General features: G+C 40.7%; 1 protein-coding gene and 1 long non-coding RNA gene across 2 annotated transcripts in view; one reads left to right on the forward strand and one right to left on the reverse strand.

Moving 5' to 3' along the window:
- The window catches only part of LOC128854619 (uncharacterized), a 236304-nt gene that overhangs the window by 79786 nt on the left and 132470 nt on the right, over positions 1 to 24048 (forward strand). The gene's annotated exons all lie outside the window — the stretch shown is intronic.
- Positions 939 to 5637, reverse strand: LOC104055837 (lymphotactin). The gene is made up of 3 exons (XM_009557022.2): positions 5433 to 5637; positions 2502 to 2619; positions 939 to 1778 (listed from the first exon to the last, which is right to left on the reverse strand). Exons 1-3 carry the CDS (start codon positions 5518 to 5520, stop codon positions 1676 to 1678), a joined length of 309 nt encoding a protein of 102 aa, XP_009555317.2. The 5' UTR covers positions 5521 to 5637; the 3' UTR covers positions 939 to 1675.

Below are 24048 nucleotides of genomic sequence, written 5' to 3' on the forward strand. Positions count from 1 at the left end.
AAGCTCTTCTTACCAAATTTTTAGAAGCAACTCTTTGTTTTATTTGTTTTTTTTTTTTCCCTTGTAGTGTAGTTGATATTAAGAACTTCAGTAACAAAGCATCCCTTCATATAATGGAGGCTGAGTAGCCTGCCTTGGCTCTATTCTTTAGGGTGACACATACAGGCATCCTTTGCTTCATTGCCTGAGCAGTAGCACTGCTTTAAAAACTGTCCTGAATAGTAAAAAATAAATGCATTTCCCTACACAGGACTGAGTATGACAAAACATGAGCCACAGGTGACAAGTTCTGTCTGCTGACTTGACCAGAACAGGGAACTGCAAGGACTGGCTTTTGGAGTAATGTGATCTTATTTCTATAGTGTAGTTTGGAAGTGCTGAGTATCACTAAGAGGTTATTTGTGATGAAAAGCCCATAGTTTAGCGGCAGTGCAGGCTACACACATGTGCTAGTATGAGGGGAATCTTATTGCTGGAGCTCCTCTGCCTATACTTCTCCTTCACTCCTTAAAATCCCTAAAGGTCAGTTTTTTCTCTCCCTGCCCAGAGCTCTTCCATGTCTGCTTCTGATAACATGGGTATCATCCTAAGTTTGTATGAAGTCTGACCTTCAAGTACTTGAGCTTTTGAAGAAGTATTGTCTGAAATATGAGCTTTACAGCTGAAATATGCTGTAGAAAGCTCAGAATCAGACTGCTTTCAAACAATCCGAGTCATGAGTTGGCAGCAGTGTCAGCTTTAGCTGGCTTGCCTGAAGTTTTCAGATTTGCACTGTCATCTTGGTACTTGTTTCAGCAGTCTCCATCTGCATTACATACAAGCAGACAAATGTACCATTTGATTCTAGGTTTGTAGTAAGTTTATTAAGATTCATAACCTTCTGTTTGTAGAATATAGTAATTCTAAAAATATAAGACATTTGCATATACATAGTTCTCTAGGGCAGGGAGTTCCTATGAGTTTGTGAAATACAGATTCCAGACATGGTTTGTTCTTGCTTATACAGAGAATAGCAGAGTAAAAAGTAAATTGTTTCAGGTTTGTCTCACATGAGGGCGAAACTGAAGTAACTTCAATGAAGTCAGTGGGCAGGATAAGTGGACTGAGATAATAGCACCAATACTATGTATAAAAATAGAAGGCCCAAAGATGATCTGAATATTGCACTGATCAGGTGATAGCTTGAAGCATGAAGTTAGTTTCCTTATAGATTATATAGGTATGAGTAACCATTAAATTACACAGCACCTTCTCAAACCCAGCACTCAATGCACAACATTCTGATCTCCATCAGGATGGAGGTCTGCACTCATCCAGCTCTGTGGGAAGTTGTCTTCTTTCCTACAGTATGTAAAACTATCACTCGTTACTCACCCTTGAATGTCACACTGGTCGGGGAAGCAAGGATGGGAAGATATCTACATTCAGTTTTAAATAAATATTATCAAGCATTTCAGAAAAAAAGCAATGTAACAGGCTCCAGCTGTAAAACGAGGAAGTCAGCAGACATTTAGCTGGTGATGAACAGATTCTGGTGAGTTCATGTTTGTTCAGATATTTTATTGCCAATTAATAAATAGGAATTAAAAGCAGATACTAAAGCTTTATTCCCTGTTATGTGTAGCATTGATGGTGATTCCACGTAGTTGACCTTAGAATCTTGCCTGGGACAGGATTATTTGCCTCTGGTACGTTTTTCATCTATTTTCTTCATAGCAGTCTGCACCCACTTCTCTTTGGGGCTTACGCAGATCTTGATCCCTTTGGTGGTGATAAACCTATAGGAAGAAAGAAAGCAAACCAGTTGGCCGTTAAACTTCAGTCTACAAATCCAGGTTTACTGTTCTTGTTTTTAATGCAGAACATGAAGAAGAATGTAGGAAAACCATATCACATACTGGAGTTTGTACTTGTTAGTTGAAATGACAGCAGTTGATAATATTGATTCCCTATTTATGTAACACACAGAGTCATGTGCATCTGTAACTGACATATAAAAAAAAGCATACCTGGTATTCTGAAATTTTATATGAAATCATGATGCACATTTACCTTCTAGAAGCAGATCTTGGATTTAATTAGAACGCATGCTCGTGAGATCAAGAGATCAAACACAGCTCTTAGCAGGAGTCACAAGTTACCTCAAACTCTCTTTCACATGATCTTTCCCCTGGGCTCTATTCAGTGCACTGGCCCTCTAACTGCTCCATCTTGGCTCCTTGCTGAGATTTTTCCCCACTTCCTGGGCACAAAAGATCTGGCTGTTCAGCGAGACTTCTGCCAGCATTTGAAAGCAGCATACATCTCCCAGCTCTCTGAAGCCCACCCTTCTCCCTCTCTCAGCTCCCAGGTGTTGCTTCATGGGGGAAGCGGAAAGGTGACCTGAACTAGCCAGCTTTAGTGAGCTGGGCCACGAAGTGTCTTCCAACGGCCTTTCTCTTTTTGATGGTAGCATATTTGTTTGGATGAGTCTGAAGGTGAATTGTACACCAAATACTTACATTATAGCTTCTACTGGAACTTCTCGCTTTTCGTAGCTGACAAGTTTTCGGATGTTCAGTTGCTGCGTAGACAGATTTACACAACTGAATTTGCGCATGGGCTGACTTCCAATGCTTCCTAGAAGCAAAATAGACAAATGACAAAGGCAGTCAATACTATATTCATATTTAGCTATAATTACATTATGAATTATGAATTCTGGCAGATTTTCAACCGTGGTTAGGACCTGATATACAGCCACGATACCAGTTATACAAGAAAGCTTAGGGTATATTTTGTGATGCATCTCGCAGTCTCTAAAGTGCTATCGCTATTTTAGTGAAGATACTAATCTTCAGCCATTCTCTGGAACAGCTGTGTAATTATTCTGCCCCTAGAGAGTCACTGATCCAGAGCAGAAAAGGTATTTGGCATCATTCATAATTCATAGAATCACAGGATTATTTCAGTTGGAAGGGACCTCTGAAGTTCATCCAGTCCAACCCCCTTGGAATAAGCGGGGACGTCTTCAACTAGGGCAGGTTGCTCAGAGCTCTGTCCAACCTGACCTTCAATGTTTCCAGGGATGGGGTATCTACCACCACTCAGGGCAATCTGTTCCAGTGTTTCACTGCCCTCATAAAAAATTTCTTCTTTACATATAGTCCAGCCCAACTCTTTTTTAATTTATAACCATTACTCATGTCCTATCACAACAGGCCATGCTAAAAAGTTTGTCCCTGTCATTCTCATAGGCCTGCTTAAGTACTGAAGCCTTCTCTTCTCCAGGCTGAAAAACTCCACCACTCTCAGCCTTTCCTAATAAAGGTATTAATAGGAAATAAGAAATAATTAGGTCTGTACCATCTGCAAATAAGTGTCCAAATGGAGTAGTGCTTAGAGCCAGCATTTTTAGCAGGTGGATTTCCAAATGTCGTCTGGATGTAGATCAGTAATTCCTCCTACTCTTAAAGTGAAGGAAAGGAAAGCAAGGCTACTTGTCTCACACTGGATATCCAAAACTAGCACTAAAAACCTAGTTGAAAGAAAGAAAGGTATATCTGCAAGAAGACTAAGTACTTGCCTACTCTTACTCTAAGTCTGATTTCATAGGCAATGGGGCGCTACTTCATTTTCTCTTTTCTCCAATATTTTCACACATTTCAGGGAAATGCATTGGTGATTAATAAAGAGGATCGTCATATCAGTGCAAAATTCTGTAAGCCATTGTTATCTTACATGATAACAACTAAAAATGGGAGCTCATTTAAGTAAGATGGAGCATATGTACGTGTTACTTGCAGCCTCTGCATTCAAAGACAGGTTTGGGAAAGCATGAGGGAGACAAAACAGACCACTGCTGTATTCTGAAGTTTCCTTTTAAAAAGTATATAGAGAAACTGGCTTAAGAAAATTCCAAGAGCTGTTTAGGTACATCTTGCTAAATATAAAACATGCTTCACATAATCTCATTAAGTGAGCTTTTCTTGCTTTGAAATAATTGGAATAGTTGAGGCAAACGCAAATCAGCCTTTGGAGAAACTGTAGCATAGCCAGTGCACGGGTACTGGCAGAGAAGCTAATTCTTGGGATTTTGTTTGCCTGAAGGAAAATCTCTTCTGATCTTGCTTTAGCCACAAGTAACATGATGTATTTTTTTGATGATTCTCTACAAATATGTGTCTTACTGTCTCAGTCAGATTAGTTTCAAAATATGACTTTAAAGAACTCAGGGACAGTCAAACAATCCTTACTAGTCCTGGTAATATTCTCTCTAATACTAAACTATATCTAGGGAATTCACACAGAGAATACCAGCAGAGTTGCTCTAAGCCTAGGAACAAACCCAGAATGTTCTGCACCTTTAACTACCTTTTTTTTTTTTTTGGTGGTTTTTTTTTTTTTAATCATTCTTATTTCTAATCCTTTTCCTATCCCTTGCACACCACTAGCGTTAATCAACATACAAGATTGTAGTATGATATAGCTCTAGGGGCACTAGGTCAACATAGTCAGTGTGTAACTACATAATCTTGTGAATGTTTAGCAGGTCTCAGTTTGGTTTTGGTGCGGTTTTGCGAAGATGCCTTTTCTGTGTGTTTCTCTTTGCATATTTGTATGGGTTTGCATATGGCTTGCATGTGAGTCTTTTCTGTGATTTTTATGTGCTTGTTTGCATGAATCTGATTGTGTGTAAGAAGGTGTGCTTATGTATGCATGTTCATGGTTTTGAATGATACATGTAGCTTAATCCAAAAGTTGCACATCTAAACATCACTGTAGACAAACTTATTTAAAGCATGGCTAATAAACACGTCTTATCTCAGTGCTCATATATGTTCTCAAATATGACATTGTATACATCCATTGATCTCCTTTGCAGTTCTTGTTCATAGTTTGCCTGTCTGTACAGAAATCTTTTGCTAAAAACAACCAAATAGGCAATATGCAGTAAAGAACTGGAAGAACTTTATAAAATAGGAACATTAAAGGGATTAAAGCTACATAGTTAGAGAAAAACAAATACAAAATAATATAATAAAATACATATAAAAGTAATATATCTAGAAAAAGAAAAAAGTACATCTTATTGAAGAAATATTTTTCATAAAAATGTTATTAACCTATAGAACTCATTGCCATATGGTATCAGTAGCTTAAAAGACATTGTGTCTTCAAGACTTCATGATTTTAAGAGAGAGAATAATGTACAGAAATCCTTTAAGTGTTCTAATGTACAGAAACTCTCCTTGCATTAAGGCAGAAGTGAACCACCAATTAATAGGACATCAGATGAAATCTCCCATAAAGCTGCTTTTCTTGTGGTTCTGATCTGGATTTCTTGTGAGTTTTGTCTTATGAATCTGCTCTGAGTGAGAACAAATCCTACTCGTTAGACCATTGGTGCAATGTGGAGCAATTCCTGTCTTCCTCTTGGGTTGTAAGCTTACCTTTCACCGTGTCAATAGTGAAGATGCCAAGCCAGAAAACGATGAGGATAGCTGCAGCATGGAGTTTCATTGCTGATGGCTTCTTCATCAAGGCAGAGAAGAAAGTCGCTGTTGTCAGCCCAGTTTCACAGAGTTTATATATTGTCACTCAGTGGTCAGTACTAGTGTTCACTTTGGGGGCGTCATGGTGGGGCTGACTGTAAGTGGAAAAAATTGAGTGGCAGTACTTTTTCTGGTTACAGAGAACCACCTCCCTTCCCCCATCCGTCCTTCACTAGCCCCCCTGTGAAGGCTTTTCCTGCTCAAACCCTGGTGTGGTTGCACTTGCTTCTGTGTTGCGAGTAGGGTTTATTTCAAGCTACAAAAAGTGAGAGCTATTGTTCTGTAGTGGAAACCTTTAATAAATGTTCCTGTCCTTTCGCCCCTTGGCTTGGAGAGCTGTAGCTAAGCTGCACCACAGAGGCACAGAGTAATATTTAAAGTTACCTCTTTGACCAATGGGCCACTTAAAAGGGGAACCGTGAGCTAAACAGGAACGCCTTGGCTTTTTCCATAATGGCTGCAGGTAGTTGGTCAATTTAACGTGTAGCTTTGGAAGGGTATCACTCTGATTTCTACGTGTAGTGGAGCTTGTCAAAACTCTTCTGTTTTTTTCTGTGACTTGATATGGCCAAAGCTGGTATCCCTATATGCTGGTAGAAGGAAGAGTGAGCACACTTTTATATACAGAGCCATATCCATTAGCCCTCCTGCCAGTCAGGCATAACTAAAATACAACAGTTTCAAAGAGGAGTAGGTGCTTATAAAGTTGTTGATTGGTCGGGATTTTTTGGTTGTTGTTTTGTTGTTTGTGTTGTAGTACTTTTGTTTCATTTTGTTTGGTTGTGTTTATTTTTGGCTTTTTTTTTTGTGATATCGTCTTTCTTGTATAATGAATTGAGTCCAAGAAAGTAACCAGGCAATCAGAGAGGCACAATTTATAGGAAAGAAGTTCATTGCGCTTCCATGTAAGCATGGTGTTGGTAACAGGTCTGTCAATCTGCTCCAATTGTGCCTTTATAAAAAAATGTCCTTTTCTGTGGTCTGTGCTAGTCCTATTACCCAGTTTTTGGTGTCCTTTCTGTGTTGCGGTAAGGTGGTCTGAGTTACTGGACAGCATTGCTACGTGCCAGCAGTTTTGCGCCAGAAAATATTTTTCAAACAAGCTGTGGGCCTCCAGGCCACACACAAAGCAGCACCTGAGATAGCATCATTGTTCAGAAACTCTGAACAGAAATCTCTAGTGCTTCACACTCTGGAGCATCTCTGTGCCTGGTAGAAAAAGCCATACATTGCTAAGCTGGTGGAGACCCAGCCAGGCCTGGTCTAAATAGGTAACCATGAGGCTGCCTGGTGCCTGAGACAGTGAGGCAGTGCTGCAGAACAGCTGTCGGTGCAAAGCTTGGATCAAGAGTCTATTCTGGTGAGCCTGAATCTTCCCCTGCTCTTACCTCTACACCTCACCTCAGCTGGTTACTTCCAGTTTTCCAAATTCTTCAGAACATCAATGTAAATTGCTTTGCATGGGGAAATGCAACATATGAAAGTCAATTCCCTGAGTTTCCTCAGGAAAATTAAGATCAAGATAAGAACCGAGCTCAAATACTTGACTTCTATGCTGCAATGGCCCGTCTGTAACCTCGGGAACAGTCTGTAAGTTCTGCAGGTAGAGAACACACTGGTTGGTTTACTTTTATGTGCACACACATTCTTTGTTCTTTTTGGTTTGATTCTGTCATCCTACATATACCATGTAACCGAGGGAAAAGCAATGGCAAAAGTAGATGGTAAGCATGTGTAGGGTACTTGCTGCTTTACTTGAAAGCCTGCTAAACCCACTTACAACACTAATGTAAGCTGAAATTATATGGAAGCCGAATCTTCAACAAAAGTCCCTAAAGGATATACCTGATGCCCCACAGAGGGGTAACCGTACCGATCTCAGCAGCAGTACTGGAAAATGTAATGTTAAATTTGTGTCCAAGCAGGGTAGCAGCCTGGTATTTTGCTGAACACTGCCTGAAATATTCACTGAAACACTCCTTGAATGACATTCTAACTTTTTTGTACGTGGCAGCTTTGAGATGCAAGATAGAAATTTTGTCATTGATGGTGGAGAGACATTTTCTCCTGAGTAAGAGAGGAGATGCTCCCCTACTTATGGTCACTCATATGGTATCTACATGTATGAGGTTCACAAAGCCCCACTTCTCCAGCTTGTCCAGGTCCCTATGGATGACATCCTGCCCTTCTGGCATGACTACTGCACCACTTAGCTTGGTGTCATCTGCAAACTTGCTGAAGGATATACTCGTTCTCACTGTCTGTATCAGCAATGAAAACATTAAACAGCACTGGCCACAGTATGGACCCCTGAGCCTCCGCAGGTTGTAGCTTCATCCCTGGTGTTGTTAGAAAGCCAGTTGCATCTTCAGTTTTCCATCATTGTTTAAGTAGGATAGAAAAATTGCCCTGTGGCAAGTTTTTCCCCTCTTTGTAGTTCTCTGCTGTCAGCTCCTGGGCTGTTGTTCTGTGTAGCTGGGTTATGTCCAGTGAAATATCTGTTTTGGAGAAGAGCTTTGTGGGCTGAAGTCCCACAGCCTTGTTTGTGAATATTTTGTGATCTCTGGTGTTCTAACATTGCATAAGGCTCATTTTGCATGTACGCTAAAACGAGCACTGGTAAGTCATACTGAAAAAACAACTAATAAGTGCCCTAAGTACTTTTTCTGTTAGTGCTTCTCAGCCTTCAATAAGTTGAATGCTAATGATCCTTGTCCTGGGTCTTGACTGCCTTTTATTCAGCTCACTCATTACAGGATGCTTTTAAAGCATCCTAGAGTAAAGTGATAATTTGCAGCTTTGTAAAGCTTCCACAGACAAAATGGATAGTATGATTATGAAGTTCTCTGATAGTTTGTAAAGTCTGAATTGTGGACAAAGACAACTAACTTTGCCATGATGCTTCTCAAATCCTTGGCTACAGCTACTATGTTGTGTGCTCCAGGAGACAGCTGCTCCTTCCCTTCCCCTCCAAATCTCATGTTTAACACATGCACTCTTTGCTGACAGAAAGCAGGTGCAGACAGTGGATATTGCGGGTATGGATGTGTAGGTGTATTGGTATTTAATCTGTGGAGCCTGCTCATGCACAGAAAAGTATGGGCTTTAAGTTAGTCTTCCAGGCTTCCTATAGTATGTTGGGGGGAAGCTGGGGCTCACAGTCCTGGAAGAGGACAGCAAGCTCCTGCTTGAGGAGTTCAAGGACTCTGCTACACCCTTCAGCCTGCCTCCATTTTACCAATATTGCTGCTGGGACACAGAGGGGTGAAGAGATGCATGAGACTGCCTGCATGCAGCAGGAGGTGAAGTCAGGGTCTACTCTAGTGAAGCAGAGAGACAATGAATTTTAATCTAATTTGATCACTCAAACCATATTTTTAATAACTACTCGATTTTGTGCTGATTTTGACAGAACTACTCCTTCAGAAATGTAACTCTATTAACAATATTTTCTCTTAATCATAGTAGAATTCTTGCATGCAGACCCTCTGTGTCCATTACCATACCGTCAGATTTTCCCTGACAGCTTTTTCCTGGTTGTGCTAACATGCTCCTCCCTCAATATATCATGTGCTCTTGAATTAAGTTTGTGGTACCAAAACCTTTCCTTCAGTCATCCAACTTGAAGCATTCAAATACATAAAATTAGACTGAGAACTATTTGATTTGAAAGGGAACTTGAACCAAATATATAAAGGCTACTCTGCACTCTGTAATGCAGATTTTTTTTTTCTTTTTTTTAACAAAAGGAAGTTTGGAAGTTAAAGGAGTTAACAAAAGGAAGACTCTGATCCTTATCTTTACAATCTCATCTAGTCTTGTCTGTTTTGGTTCTTTGTGTGATGTACACCAGGAAGATAACTAAACACAATGCAATGCTGTTGCTGTAGAGAATTACAGAGGTGATGACAGCTCAGTTTTGTGAAGGTATCTAAATACTGTAAATGCATAAACAGGAACCAAATCCCTTTGGGAATTTGTGGAATATTCTCAGTCCATCCTATTGGTTTTTTTCCCCCTTGTATTATAGAATCATAAAATCATAGAATGGTTTGCGTTGTAAGGGACCATAAAGACCAATAGGTTCCACAACCCCCCCCCGCCATGGACAGGGACATCTGTCGCTGGATCAGACTGCTGAAAGCCCCCTCCAACCTGGCCTTGAACACCTCCAGGAGTGGGGCTTCCACAGCTTCTCTGGGCAACCTGTGCCAGAGCCTCACCACTCTCACTGTAAAAAATTTCTCCATAATTTCTAATCTAAATCTCCCCCTTTTCTGGTTAAAACCACGACCCCTTGTCCTATCCCTGCACTCCCTGATAAAGAGCCCCTCCCCAGCTTTCCAGTAGGCCACCTTTAAGTACTGGAAGGCTGCTAGAAGGTCTCCACTGGGTTTTCTCTTTTCTAGGCTAAGCAAGCCCAACTCTCTCAGCCTGTCCTCGTTGATGAGGTGTTCCAGCCCTCTGGTAATTTTCATGGCCCTCCTCTGGACCTGCTCTAACAGATCCATGTCATTCCTGCAATGAATACTCCAAAGCTGGATGTAGTACTGCAGGTGATGTCTCACAAGAGCGAAGAAGAAGGGGAGAATCACCTCCCTTGACCTGCTGGTCACACTTCTCTTGATGCAGCCCAGGATACGGTTGGCTTTCTGGACTGCAAGCACACGTTGCTGGCTCACATTGAGCTTCTTGTCCACCAGCACTCCCAAGTCCTTCTCTTCAGGACTACTCTCAAGCCATTCTCTGCCCAGTCTATAGTTGTGTTTGGGTTTGCCCTGACCCAAGTGCAGGATCTTGCACTTGACCATGTTGGACAGGCCAAAGTTAGCACAAGCCCACCTCTCAACCCTGTCAAGGTCCTTCTGGATGGCATCTCTTCTCTCCAGTGTGTTGAACACTCCACGCAGCTTAGTGTCGGTGGGAAATTTACAGAGGATGCACTCCATCCCACTGTCCACATCTGTGACCAATGTGTTAACAAACTGACCCTATGGAATGCCACTTGTCACTGGTCTCCACTTGGACACTGAGTCGTTGATCACAACTGAGTGTGACCATCCAGCCAATTCTTTATCCACCAAGTGTACCCAGTGTACCCACCAAGATGGATGTATTTATCCATCAAATCTGTGTCTCTCCAGTTCAGAGACCAGAATGTCTGTGGGACAGTTTCAAATGCTTTGCATAAGTCCAGGTAGATGAAGTCAGTTACTCTCCCTTTAGCCACCAATGCTGTAGGTGCATCATAGAAGGCCACCACACTCATCAGGCATGATTTGCCCTTAGTGAAGCCATATTGGCTGTCACAAGTCACCTCCTTATTTTCCATGTGCCTCAGCAGAATTTCCAGGAGGATTTTCTCCATGATCTTGCCCGGCGCAGAGGTGAGACTGACTTGCCTGTACTTCCCTGGGTCTTACTTATTTCCTTTTTCAAAAATGGGGGTAATATTTCCCCTTTTCCATTCAGTGGGAACTTCACCACACTACCATGACTTCTCAAATATGATGGATAGTGGCTTAACAACTTCATCCACCAGTTCCCTCAGGACCAAGGGATTCTTATCAGGTTCCACATATTGTTTTTTTTCATAATTTCTTTTTCTGCTTTCTCTTCCTTAGCTCTCGTGTAAAACTGAGAATGCAGATTTTGTTTAGCACTTCTTTCTCTGTGTGCCATATCTGTAGGATCAGGGATGTGGGAATCAAGTCTTATTCTACTAGTCTTTAGGGGAAGAATCAAGCCTAATGTGGGGAAAAGAAAATATACTTCTCAGTTAACCATGGATAGTCAGTTTGTAGACACTGGAGGTGGATCTGAACTCGTATGTTGCTTCTGGGTAAACTTGAGCTTTCCTCAGAAAACTGAAGAAGGTTAGAAGTTCAGATCCTTATGTTTTTTAATGGGGAATGTTTCCTCTACTGTGTTTCATGCTCTCGAGAAAGACCTCTTTGGCCAATCTGTATATGTGTGGATTCCTTTGCTCCATGAAGGGAATATGTTGAAGAGCTAAGATTGTTAGGGGAGCAGGGGTGGAATGAGTATAACAACACATATCAGTGATATTTGTATGCCTCACTCTCATCTCTTGTGCATGTGCTATTATTTACAAGTAAACTGACTTTGTATTTACTGCAAATACTTTTGCAGTGGTATCTGTTTTAATGAAAGTTTGGAGTGGAGGCTGTGTCACAGCAGAAGGATGGGATGTCATCCAGAGGGACCTGGACAAGCTGGAGAAGTGGCGCTTTGTGAACCTCATGAGGTTCAACAAGGCCAAGCATGAGGTCCTACACATAGCTTAGGGCAATCTGCGGTTTCAGTACAGGAGGCAGGGTGATGTGATTGAGAGCAGCCCTGCAGAGAAGGACTTGGGGGTGCTGGTGGATGAGAAGCTTGACATGAGCTAGCAATGTGCACTCACCACCCAGAAAGTCAGCTGTATCCTGGGCTGCATCAAAAGAAGCGTGGCCAGCAGGGTGAGGGAGGGGATTCTGCCCCTCTATTCCTCTCTTCTGAGACCTCGTCTTGAGTATTGTGTCCAGTCCTGGAATCCTGAACATAAGAAGGATATGGACCTGTTGGAACAGGCCCAGAGAAGGGCTAGAAAGATAATCAGTGTGCTGGAGCACCTCTGCTATGGGGACAGGCTGAGAGAGATGGGGTTGTTCATGCTGGAGAAGAGAAGGCTCCAGGGAGACCTTGCAGTGACCTTCCATTGTCTGAAGGGACTACAGGAAAGCTGTGGAAGACATGTAGTGATAGGATGAGGGGTAATGCCTTTAAATTGTAGAGAGGAAGATTTAGATTAGACATTAGGAAGAAATTCTTCACTCTGAGGGTGGTAAGGCACTGGCACAGGTTACCCAGGGAAGCTGTGGCTTCCCCATTCCTGGAAGTGTTCAAGGCCAGGTTGGATGGCACTTTGAGCAGTCTGTTCTGGTGGGAGTTGTCCCTGCCTATTGCAGGTGGGTTGGAACTGTGTGGTCTTTAAGTCTCTTCCAACCCAAACCATCCTATGATTGATTCTATGATTCTATGCAAAACAGAATTGCAAATAAAGTAGCAGGTTCCAGGGAGCAGAGCAATAAGCAGAAACAGTAGCCCTGGATTCAGTTTTCAGTCCTTTATCTGCTAACTTCTCTTACATCCACACAAGAATTATTTTAACTCCTCAGTGTGTGTTTTCACCTGCCAGAGAAAATGATGCTAGTTAAGTTCACGTGTGCTGACAGACTCACTGGCTAGTGCAAAACATCGAATACCTCTATTCTGCTGGCTTTTCCCCACAGCGGAGGCAGTGTGTTAGGTTTTGGAAAATTCATAGCAATTTCCACCTTTTGTTTAACATTGGTTGAAATTGGCCAGTTTATTTGAAAAAAAAAAAAATTAGGGGAAAACATACAGATAATACAAAATTCCTTTTTTTTTGAAAATGTCACCTTCTCTGAGCTTTCCAGAAGAGAATCCTTGGGATTTATTTCTTCTATATTTTTCCCACATAGCTGATTTCTAATAAATACATTTGCTTATAACAATAATTATATCTGCAAACATTTTTAATAACCAAACCTTCATGAGGTTGTATGATAGATTTTCATGAATTTGACAAATTTTAATTTGCAGTTATGATATTAACCCCTATGCCTTCCAGGAAAAAAAAGAAGATAAGGAGGTAGGAAGAGATATTTCCCAAATCTTTGCAAGAGAAATCCATGGGTCCGGTTTTTTTTTTTTTCCAATGATTTTTTTTTTTTCTTCCTTCAAAGAGAGTTAAAACACCCTCTGCAACAGGTAGTTTTCAAATCTTAGATGAAGAACCATCACACTTTCTAACCACGCCAATGGTGAGGTACATTGCCTTGCTTCACACTGGTTGCTGTAATCTGACAATTTTTGTGCCACATCCTGTTCCACTAAGTGTTACAGAAGTTCTTCAAACTGATCACAGCATTTGATTCTCACCTGGACAATGAAATTAAGCTTGGTGCTCATGCAGCTGTACCCTTAAACAGACAGACTCAGAAGAAGTATTTTGCTTTCCTTTAGCTTTTTTATTTCCTTAGCCATTTGCTCAGTGAGCCCATAACAGCAGGAGAGTCACTGTGTAAATGAAGGCTTAAATGAGATGAGCAAGGAAAAAAGAGCTTGGCTCACAGAGGCCTGCAGCAAACACCCACTGTTGAAACCTTTCCATTCTGAACTTTGACAGTCTTTGGGGTTTATTTGTTCTGTGGGTTTTCCCACTCTCCGGAAGCCCTGTGAGTATGGAAAGCATTTTACTCACTCGAGCCCACTGCAGTGAGTGATGCAACGTGGGAGGCAAGAGAGGATGGGAAAATTACTCTGAACTTAGCATTCATTTTATTCTTTGCAATTTCAGAGATCAGGCTGTGACTTTAAAATGCTGTTTCACTTTTCCTTTGCAAACTACTTTTATCTCTCACTAAGGGCTGCAGAAACGCCAACTGTGTCTAAGACAGCAATACATTAAGAGCTCCCTCCCATGGTTATCATATTTCTTGCAGTTAATTCAGCTGATATCAATGTGGTCATTGCCCACTATATCCCTCACACATGGTTGAACATGGCCCCATGTGCAGCACTCCTCCAAGTCTAGCAAAGCATGCCAGACCTGGTGAATGCCCTCACTCTCCTCTCACAGACAAACCCAGCCCAAATTAGCCATGTGTTTCAGGGGCCAGTAAGGCTGCCCGCTTGTGCCAGGTCTAGTTTCAGATTGTTTGCTCACTGTTCACTAGCTATCTACTGACATATAGGGCATTGTAGCTTCTATCCTGTATACTATCCCAAAGAAGTGGGATAAACAATTATTTTCCTTGTTTTGTACACAGAATAAAAACGAAGCTACTGGTATCATAATATCAAAGGCATACGTGGGAATAGGTGACATAATCTCCGCTTGATGGGGCAGTTTGTACTTCAGAGCTAAGCAGGTGCTGATGCAGCCTCAAATTAAATGGGACCAGAGTCAGCTGATTGTTGGTAGTTAATTTCAGGGACGGCTCTGCCTATTTATCCCAGTCTTTGCCTTGCTCCAGCCCTTCTTGCTGTTGGTCCACCTGTGAACTATTTTGCCTCCTCTCATCAAATGCAACCAGCAGATTAATTTTAAGTAATGACACTGCTCTTGCGTAGTGCTTCTCTCCTGAGGTTGTCAAAAGATTGTAAGAGTATTGGAAAATGTAATTAGCTCTCGTATCACAAAAGAGAAAACAAGTCTGTCAAAAGAGAAAAGTAGTGCTGTAGAGGTGCACTGTTCCTCAAATTTGTTGTGGAGAGGGCACTATAGCTTTCAGGCATGACTTGTCTTTGCTGGATTCCTGTGTTCTGTCAAGCGATAGAGCTCTGTTGCTCTATTAGAGGTAAAATAAACTGTATGGCTTAGGCCTCAAAGGCATTAGGTAATAACCACAGTGAAATAAGTAGGAGCTGGTCTCCGACCTTCAGTTTGCAGTAGCCTTTTTTAGTTGCAATTTGCTACTGTTATTAATGCTTAGGTAGGATTTGTATGTATGTTCTATTGTTTGGCAGTGAAGCCCACCAGAGGTGCTCCTTGCAGAACTGGAGGAGTACCCTCACAGGGATCTGGACCTGGGAAGTTTGCAAACTCATTGACTGTGTATCTAAATTTGTTCCTGGACCCTTCTGTTAGAGACTTGGCTGAGTCTCACAATCCTGATTTGTTCATCAGCCTTGAAGCACGCTCATGCTTCCACAGGATCTTTCCTTTCTTCTGTGCCCTGTGAATAAATAGATCTAATTCCTGTGTTTTTTCTTTGTGAGGAAGCACAACTCTCACTGCAAGTCAACTTGATGCCTCATCAGCTGGATCAGGATCCAAAGTTCTGCCTTCTTTCTCTTGGCTCTTATGTGCCCATTGGCTTCTCCCCTGAGTGGGGTGAGACAAATGGATCATGGAGGCTGCTCTTCCTCCCCCCTCCCTTCCTTCACACCTTGGCTTGTAAGGTAGGTACCTTGTGCAGGGAGTGTGGGTCATGTTATAGTGCCATTGTACGTTCTGCTACAAGGTCTCACCACTTCGGTGTATGATGGATGAGTACAAAGAAAAGGGAGAAAAAGTAGAGCTTTTATCTAATCCAATTAAGTCACAGTATTTAGTGGTCTTTAGTGGTTTATCTATTCACTTTTATTACCTATTCTCTGGTGATTTAGGCTTTGCCTTAGGGGACAAAAATATTGAAAGGTGTGCCATGAACCCAGGGCATTAAACCTGGGAGCACTAGCTAGCTTGATGAATCAGGGGAAGAAGAGCAATTGCAAAGAGAAGAAACAGGCAGGCAAGTGTTAAGCTTTCTTTCCCTGGGCAGAAGTGCTGGAGGGAGGAGAGCAGAGGAAGGAATTTTCAAGGATTTAGAGGCTTGGTTGCCTTGGGGAAATGCAGCTTAATAAAATGGATTTCAAGGGCAACCTGAGCCGTCTTATTCTATTGTGAGGAAAGACGCTGCTGAATGTTGTTGACCGTGTCTTGAACGCCCCTCATTCTTTCCAGTCAGGCACTGGAGAGGCTTGATCTTGGATGTCTCCTGGCTGGTGCTTCACTGTCAGGTTGCAGTAGGTGCCTTTTCCCAGCAGCTGTTCTCTGCAGCAGCCTTAGTCATGCAGGAGGTCAGGCTAGGTGTTCTACTGGTCCTTTCTGGCCAAAAAGCTGCTGGAAGCCATTTCCCATCAGCAGAGCCTGTCTTGCAGCAATTAAATTTCAGCTGACATTGGGCATGACCTTGCATAGCGATCTTCACAGTAGGGGGAAGGAGGATCAAGTTCAAACAGAAGAGAATTGGGGTTTGCTCCTTCATGATCCTGACGGCTGTTTGCGTTGGAGGCTCCCTGTGCTCTGGTTGCTCTGACTGGGTAGTTCTAGTTGAAGCCTAGCAAGGCAGGAAACCAGTGAGGCAGAACAGAGGTGGTTAAAAATCAACAAGGTGTAGCAGGTAGAAATAAAGTGCTCTGTTCTCAGAAAGAGAGAGAAATGACTGTCGGGGCAGATTTTTCAAGACCTAAATTTCATGTAGCAATGTCTGAATAAGAAACTCCTTTCTTTTAGCAGCTGACTGTTAAGGATCATCTACTCTTGAGTTTTATTTTCTGGACTGTGTTTTACATGCAGGTACAGCTGCACGGTACAGAAACCTGTTCTCCTTTGCTTTTTACAACAGCACGGCAGAATTGCAAAACTTTCCACAAGTTCAGGTTTGATAAGCTGCCAATACCCACTGAAGTGTAGTTCATTCCTGCCTGAAATTGAGTTGGACTGTTCACCAATACCTACATGAGCTTTGCCTGCCCATGCAGCTATTGTGAACCCAAACTCACTGCTCGCCAGCAGTAGCTGAACTCCCCAGCATGGACATGGTATAGGTAACACACTGCAGAGCAGGAGGATCTGTCTGCATGTGAGACCCTGCAGCACTGCATACTCTGAGAGGCAAAAGGGGGTTCTCTGGGCTGCTTGTAAGGCTTGTGTGAAATGAGACTAAAGAAAACCTGTCAGTGGATCTAGTTTCATTGTGTGGGGTCTGTTTCCCAAGGGCAAATCTTTTAGGGATGGGCATGTTGAAAGGGCTACCAATCAATCCACCTGAATAAGTAATTGGCAAGTAATTGGATTTGGGCAGAATAATAAAAGTAATACAGTATTTTCCTCCATCACCTACATCATGATTTTGTTCCTGAATGAATGGGATGACCTATACTGTCCTCCCCGATACTTCTAAAGCCCCTTTCACCATAGCCTTGACCTGCTCTGAAGTATTTTTTTCTCATTCCCCTCATTATGATAATATATGAGATCAGGTCTGCTTCATGCAGTTTGAGCAAGTGAACACCTCAATAGCACTTACACAAAGTGCACAAAAGTTTGCATGTGTTTTGTCACACCTTCTACGTGACGTGTAGTATTGTCCCTTTTTACCTGACCGCTAAAGGAACAGGAGAGTAAAAAAGACAGTCAACTGAAGCAGAACAGGGCAGAAAAATGTAATTCTCTGTATCTTCCACCTTCTTTGCTGTAATTGTTAAACAGTGAGTCTTCCTTTCCACATATCCGGGTTAAATTATTTGGTTTAAACTAACAACAGTCTGTCTATATGAAGTTATCTGTTCTCATATGTGTGGGCATCTCAAAATCCTGATTGGGATCAAGGAAGTAATTTTTGAAGGTTAAGAAATAAGGAGGATTGGCTTGCAAATGTGTTTAATCACATCTAGAACCTGATCTGGATTAAGCTGAGGGAGCTTTCCAGATGTCTGCTATAGTCTAAGTTACACAAGTGTGAATAATGTTCTCTACTAGAAGTATACTTGAGGATATATCAGGCCATTTCTAAACACCACCTGTCTTTGTTCCCTCTGTTTCATACCTGGTGATTCAGCTTGTATGCAGAGATGGTATCTTTGCCCTTCCACACAGGGTTAGATAGCAAATTCTTTCCAGGCCAGGTTTTATCTTTCCTTCCTGTCTGGCAGTGGCTTCAATGAAGAAATTTCACACCGAGTTGTCACAGTTGTTCATCATGCACTGAAAGAGGCTACTTTTTTTTTTTTTTTCAGAAAGCACTAGAAAAGTACTCTGAAAAGTCTGGGTTTGTTTTGTGTGCTACCAATTTTCTCTTGTGACCTTTTGTGTGCTGCGTATATTGGCTATGACTGCCTAGTGAGGATACTGCTGCTTTCTTCCTCTTCTTTATTTAAAATGTATGCTCTTAGAGATTTGGGTATATGATAACCAGCTTTTCCAATCCTGAACTCCTAGAAGCTGAAAGCCTCCAAAACATGGTTAGATTAAAAAATCGTGGCACTTCTTTTTATCAAAGGAGGGATTTGCTTTTCAGTGCTGAAAATTTGGAGTATTTAGGGGTATGGTCACGTAATATTCCCAAGATTTTCTTCAAGATCTTGAGAGAAAGATTTATTTCCCCTAGAAGGTAAATTAGAAACCAAATCTCCCTCTGAACTTCCATGAAGGAGTTTGTGCTCACCTTCTGAGTGAGTAGGGAAGCAAAGTTAGGAAATGTAACTGTCCTTGTCGTACCGAGGATTCTGGCAATGTTAAATGTCAGGTGAAAAGTCCTTTGAGCACTGCTCTAAAATAATGCTAGTTTTATGGTTTCCCTGTTTCTTCAGCTGGACATATGGTTCCAAAGAATGAAAAAAAATGAGATGGATGTCAGCCCAGCGTGTGCAACCAAACCTACATCTTTTCTTGATGCTTGTGCCTCTGACTCACTTTGAAATTACATGCTGAGCATAGGACTTATCCATAAAAACAACTGGGTGGCTTGAAATGTATAAAGGCACCCTGGAGAAAAAATGTGTTCATGTGGCAAATGCTGGACAGGCTTCACGATTTTTTCTTTCATCTTAGAGTATTCTGTTTGAGCTCAGGCTTCAGGGCCATTGGCAAGTAAGTGCATGCTTGTACACACCGCTAACTTAGCAGGGTGCCTCAGTGCTGGCTGGTTTTGCCTGCACTTGTAGTATTGCAGAGTGCAATTCCAGGAGGCGCAGAGAGCTTGCTGTGGTTTTTCTGTTTTCTTTAAAAGTCTGGACTCCAGAGAGGCTTTGATCAAGGTGAGCTCTCCTTCCTGTCCCTGCTGACATAGCTGTTTTCTACATAGTTTGCAGACAGGGAGTGAAGTGCCTCTCCAGGCATGCCAGGTTGTAAGCTGACCCAGTGGGCAACAGCAGAGACACCAATGTTGTCGAAGCTGTGCTCCGACCCCAAATGAAACTGGCAGTTTCTTTTTTTCCTAATTATAAACAACATGGTAGTTGGTGACTGTGGTCTTGAGGCCATTTTTACCAGAGGGTGCAGTCCTTGCCAGTGAATTTTGGGATGCTATTCTGAGAACGCTGTCATCTTATATAAAATCTTATGCAAGAAATTATTCTAGGGAGAATTCAAAGCTGATTTTTCCTCCCACCTGTGGCTATCCATTACATTTTGCCTACGTGTTCTTTCCATGCCTTTTTTATTCTTTAGTGAACTTAATACCTAAGCTACTGAGCACATTAGTAATGCTTGATTGCAGCCCGTACCCCATGTGCTTCAGTATCGTAGCTCTATTATTACAGAAGTGGGAATGTCCTTGGCCTCTTACTCAGCTGCTCTGTGAGCAGGAAACAACACCTCATTAATATCTTCTGCTCACTGTGATTGCTAGGTGTTGCTTTGTGGAATGAGAGAAGGAAAAGTCTCTTTTATGGTATTTGGCCTATCTCCTGGATATTTATAGATCTGCCCTGCCTATAAATAAACTTCTAACAGGAATTGTCTCAATGCAAGTTATTGATGGATGTAGTTTTGTGCCAGTATGGCCTCTTCTCTGAGCTGTGGCAGACTTGAGCGAATGAATGCGGTCTGGGGGCCCACTGCTGCCCTGATATCCCTGGATGCTGGGAGCTTTGGGAGCACTGAGAGTGGGAAACTTCAGGGGAATGGTGCTTCTACCCCATGAAAAAGGGGACCCCTGTGGGAGCCCACTGTCAGAGATTTGGGTGCACCAGGGAGTACCTTATAGCAGATGGAGGAGCACAAGAGATGCCCATTACTGCTGACTTCTGAGTCTGCTTTCATTTAAGTCAGGAGCAGCTTGATACTGATATGAACTAGTAGGATGCGTGCTCTATGAGTTCTCACCTGTCTCATGTGCCATACATTAGATTAAATTGATCATGTAGAGTGATGGCAATTTATATCTTTCATGGTATGTTTTTACCTCTGTGGAGAAACTGAATGATGAGGCACTCTAACAGTAAAGCACAGAAGTATAGATAATAGTTTTTGTGTATGGAGATAGTACATAGTTTAATTTACATTTACTCTCCTGCGTGCTTCAAATCTCTGCAGGATGGATTTCATAGAGTAGTGAGTTTCTTTCATTGATTCATTAGTTTAGAAGGACCGTCCTTCTAAGGTGACTAGTGACAGGACACTAAATACTGCTTCATCCTGCAATTTATTCTGAAAGAACTGCTGATGTTTCCATACAAATTGTGCGCAAATATTGCACTGCTGGGGAAAGGCAGCTCCCTCTGGATTCATTATGTCTTAATGGTCAGAAGAGATCTGCATGTTATTTTTTTGAATTTAACAGTGGAGCATTTGTCTAGATGTATTCTGAAAGACAGGGACCTTTACTCAAGTTTCTACAATACTGTTTCTGCTTGCTGCTTAGAGATCTCTTGCGTGGCTACTTGCCAGAGGTCTGCTTAATACGTATCTAAGCAAAGGTGGCTAATGGGTACAGAATACAAGCAGAAAACAATTCCCACGCTCAAGCTTTTCTCCTGGAAAACTAACCCTAAGAATTGTGCTTATCTGATGTGGAAATGGAAGATTTCATGATGTATACAGTTGAGGCTGAGAAGATTCAACAAAAAATTTCAGTTTTGAATTCTCAGATAGAACTGGAAATGATAAGGCATTGCTGACCCACAGTTGTTTGATAAATAATGATAATAATTATGCTTAATACAATAATTTAGTTCAGAAGCTTTTTTCGCAAATGATTCTCAAATAAGGGTGAAGGAAATTTGATCAGATTAAATAATTTTCTACCAGTCTCTGAATGGGATCTACAAGGGACTGATTTTAAGTCACTTCAATTTTAAATCAACAATCATATTGTCTTTTAATTAAGTGGCTTTAATTACTTTTTCTTTCTACTTGTATTTTCCAAAATCAATAGTTGCTCCACTAACTATGAGATATTTTTATTTGATTGTTGTAATCAAATAAAAACCTTTACACAAAATGGGGTGGGTTTTTTTTTTAGCTGATAAGGATATTCTGTAGCTGTGTTTAAGCAACTATATAACAATATTGTTTTTGCATTCCAATATTCCCATTCTACTGGATTTAGGAAAAGTTGAATGAAATGTTTCAAATTTATGGCATAATTAACTTTCTACTTAGCATTCATACCATATTAATTTTGAAGGAAGACTGGAACACAGATTCATACATTGAAAACCAATGTTCTGAATTGTTTCTCGTATAACTGAATGGACTGTCCACACTGGAAAAAAAAAGTTTTGAAATCTCAGTAGAATTTGCATTTTATAAAATTCTGGATAACAGCAGTGAATATGCCAATATAGAAACTCTGTAGGTGCTGACATTTGAATGAATAGAAATTTTCTTAATTCGGGAAATGATTTGTAGTACTTTATAGTGGGATTTGATAATTTAGTTAAATGTATTTCACCCCATTCTTTCTATAAAAAAATTAACTTGTTTAGCTACTTGCAAAAGCTCACTGATTCAATACAAGAGTTTTAAATTGCTTAATTTATAGCATTATAATTGTTTTAAGTTCATTTGAGTTATAACATAGGCTCATTTTTTAATGTATAATAATATAATCACAGGAACATCTGACTAAAAAGAAAACCTCTATTCTAATACTTTGACTAACTGATTTTTCTCTACCTTGTTTACTTATAATAAATTAAAGTTTTAAAAAGGATAAAGCTACCTCATTAAATATAAAGATTGCTGAAATCAAAGAAAATAACAAAGAGTCAGCAGTGATTACAGCAAATTACCGTGGATGGTTTGGAGTAAAAGCTTAAATTTCTAATAGCAGAAGAAATCTAGTTTTCACTCATATTGAAACTAATTTAAGAGGTTTAGTTATTGTATGCCTACACTTTAAATTACCAGAATATATTTAAACTCTGTGCAGGAGATGAGTGTTTAACTGGTGTTGGAATTATGTCTATTCTGGATGGGGACTTCATGTAACAATATTTTTTTTCCCTCCTGACCGATAGCGTATTTGAGGCATGGGGCAGTACCAATGGGATGCACATTGCTAGTAGCAAATCTGTCTCTGCTTACTTTCTTGCATGCAGCAGTCCTGTGAAATTCAAAGTTACACTTTGTGTATGTCAGGTCAGTTAGGTATGTAGACATCTTAAAAACTGGAGACCTGTAACTTATTACTCTGATTTTTGAAAAAATGTACTTAATATGTTAATCTGTATTCTGCTCTATTTTTTGGCACCCAGAGGTTGAATTGGCTGGTAGATAAATTAGGATATTGCTTCCTTTGCTTCATTTTGTTCTTTCCCCTGTTGTTTCTAACATTGTCACTCTTTGCAGTTTTGATCAAAGAAAGCTTTGAAACCTTTTTTCTTGAGTTCTTCAGAATCTATAATTTTAGATCAACTAAATTCATAAATGTGGAACCCAGCCCCCTTCTGTTTACAGAAAGTCAACCCTTCTCAGTATGGAAATGTGTACCTTTTCAATGAGGAATCCAAAACTGAGAATTAGGATGTTTGGTTTATCCAAAAGATTCTGCAAAATAACTTTGTAAAATGATGTAAACAAAAACATGGGTTTAAAAAACCTATTTCATGTATGTTTAACAAGGTAACTAGGCTCTCTTTGCTTCCTCTTATTAGTGTATACTTAGTGGAACTATGAAGTTAAATTGTAAATAGACAGGAGAGAAGCAGAAGGATAAAAGTGGAACTATCCACATTGATGGAGCCCATATATATTCAATATATGTGTGGAATATTTGGTTGTAAATCTTTTGCCCTTGTTATTCTAACAATGAACTTCAATTTTAATAGAATTATTATTGCATAGTGTACTCTAGTCATGGAAATGCTGTATGAATCACTATTTTATCTTAATCTTGGGCTCAGCAAGATCATCAGGTGAAATTAAGTAAATTGCCTTTCATAGAAAGATTGAATACTGGCAGACGTATTCGAGCTATGTCATATATCAAGTTCCTTCTTTTCCATGTTGCTCCAAATGTTGTGAAGAATTTATATCTGAAGATTGTTTACACTTCTTTTCCTAGCAATTAATCACAGCATGAGCAAGGGGTTACAAGCCATTTTAGTAAGTTGGCTTCTATCCAAGGCAGAATCAGCTGATCCCTCCTGATTCCAGTGGGGATGGCATTGACTGCATAAGTTTGAAGATGGGTTGCATCTTCTCTTGTACACAACTTGTATCAGTATAGGTGATCCTTTAATTGCATTGCACATCCTATATCTGTCTCTGTTTTCATCAATTATTAAGAGATATTGGACTTCTAAGTGTAATAATCACATCAGTAGATAGCTTTAGGAGGGATATTTTTGGCCCAAGGAAGAATTTTCTTTGTTGTCACAATAAAATCCAGGAACACCAGTCTTGCATCAGGAACAGCTGAGACAGCTAATAAACAAATATGCAACAGAACAACATTCAGTGAAAGACAAGCCTATAACCCAAGTAAATAACCTGAAAGATCAATACCAAAGAGTCATCTAAATGTCTGTTCTAAGGAAGAGCCCTCGGTATGACCATGAAGTTGTCACTATGCTAAATGATTTCATGATGTGCTGTAACTACATAAACACATATTCATATATTGTACAGATATATATATATGTTTCAAAACAGATTTTTAGATAAGGATGATAAATCCCCTATGTGTCTTTTTAGATATACAATATTAAT

This window comes from Cuculus canorus, chromosome 1, assembly GCF_017976375.1.
Source record: "Cuculus canorus isolate bCucCan1 chromosome 1, bCucCan1.pri, whole genome shotgun sequence".
In the NCBI taxonomy this organism is placed as follows: domain Eukaryota; kingdom Metazoa; phylum Chordata; class Aves; order Cuculiformes; family Cuculidae; genus Cuculus; species Cuculus canorus.

Bases quoted from the DNA above. Each gene is read 5' to 3' on its own strand.
- LOC104055837 (XM_009557022.2), bottom strand. From the start codon at position 5,520: ATGAAGAAGCCATCAGCAATGAAACTCCATGCTGCAGCTATCCTCATC. The intron at 2,620-5,432 runs GTAAGCTTACAA...TTTTGCTTCTAG, and splicing joins CACTATTGACACGGTGAAAG to GAAGCATTGGAAGTCAGCCC. The intron at 1,779-2,501 runs GTAAGTATTTGG...TTCTTCCTATAG, and splicing joins GTTCCAGTAGAAGCTATAAT to GTTTATCACCACCAAAGGGA.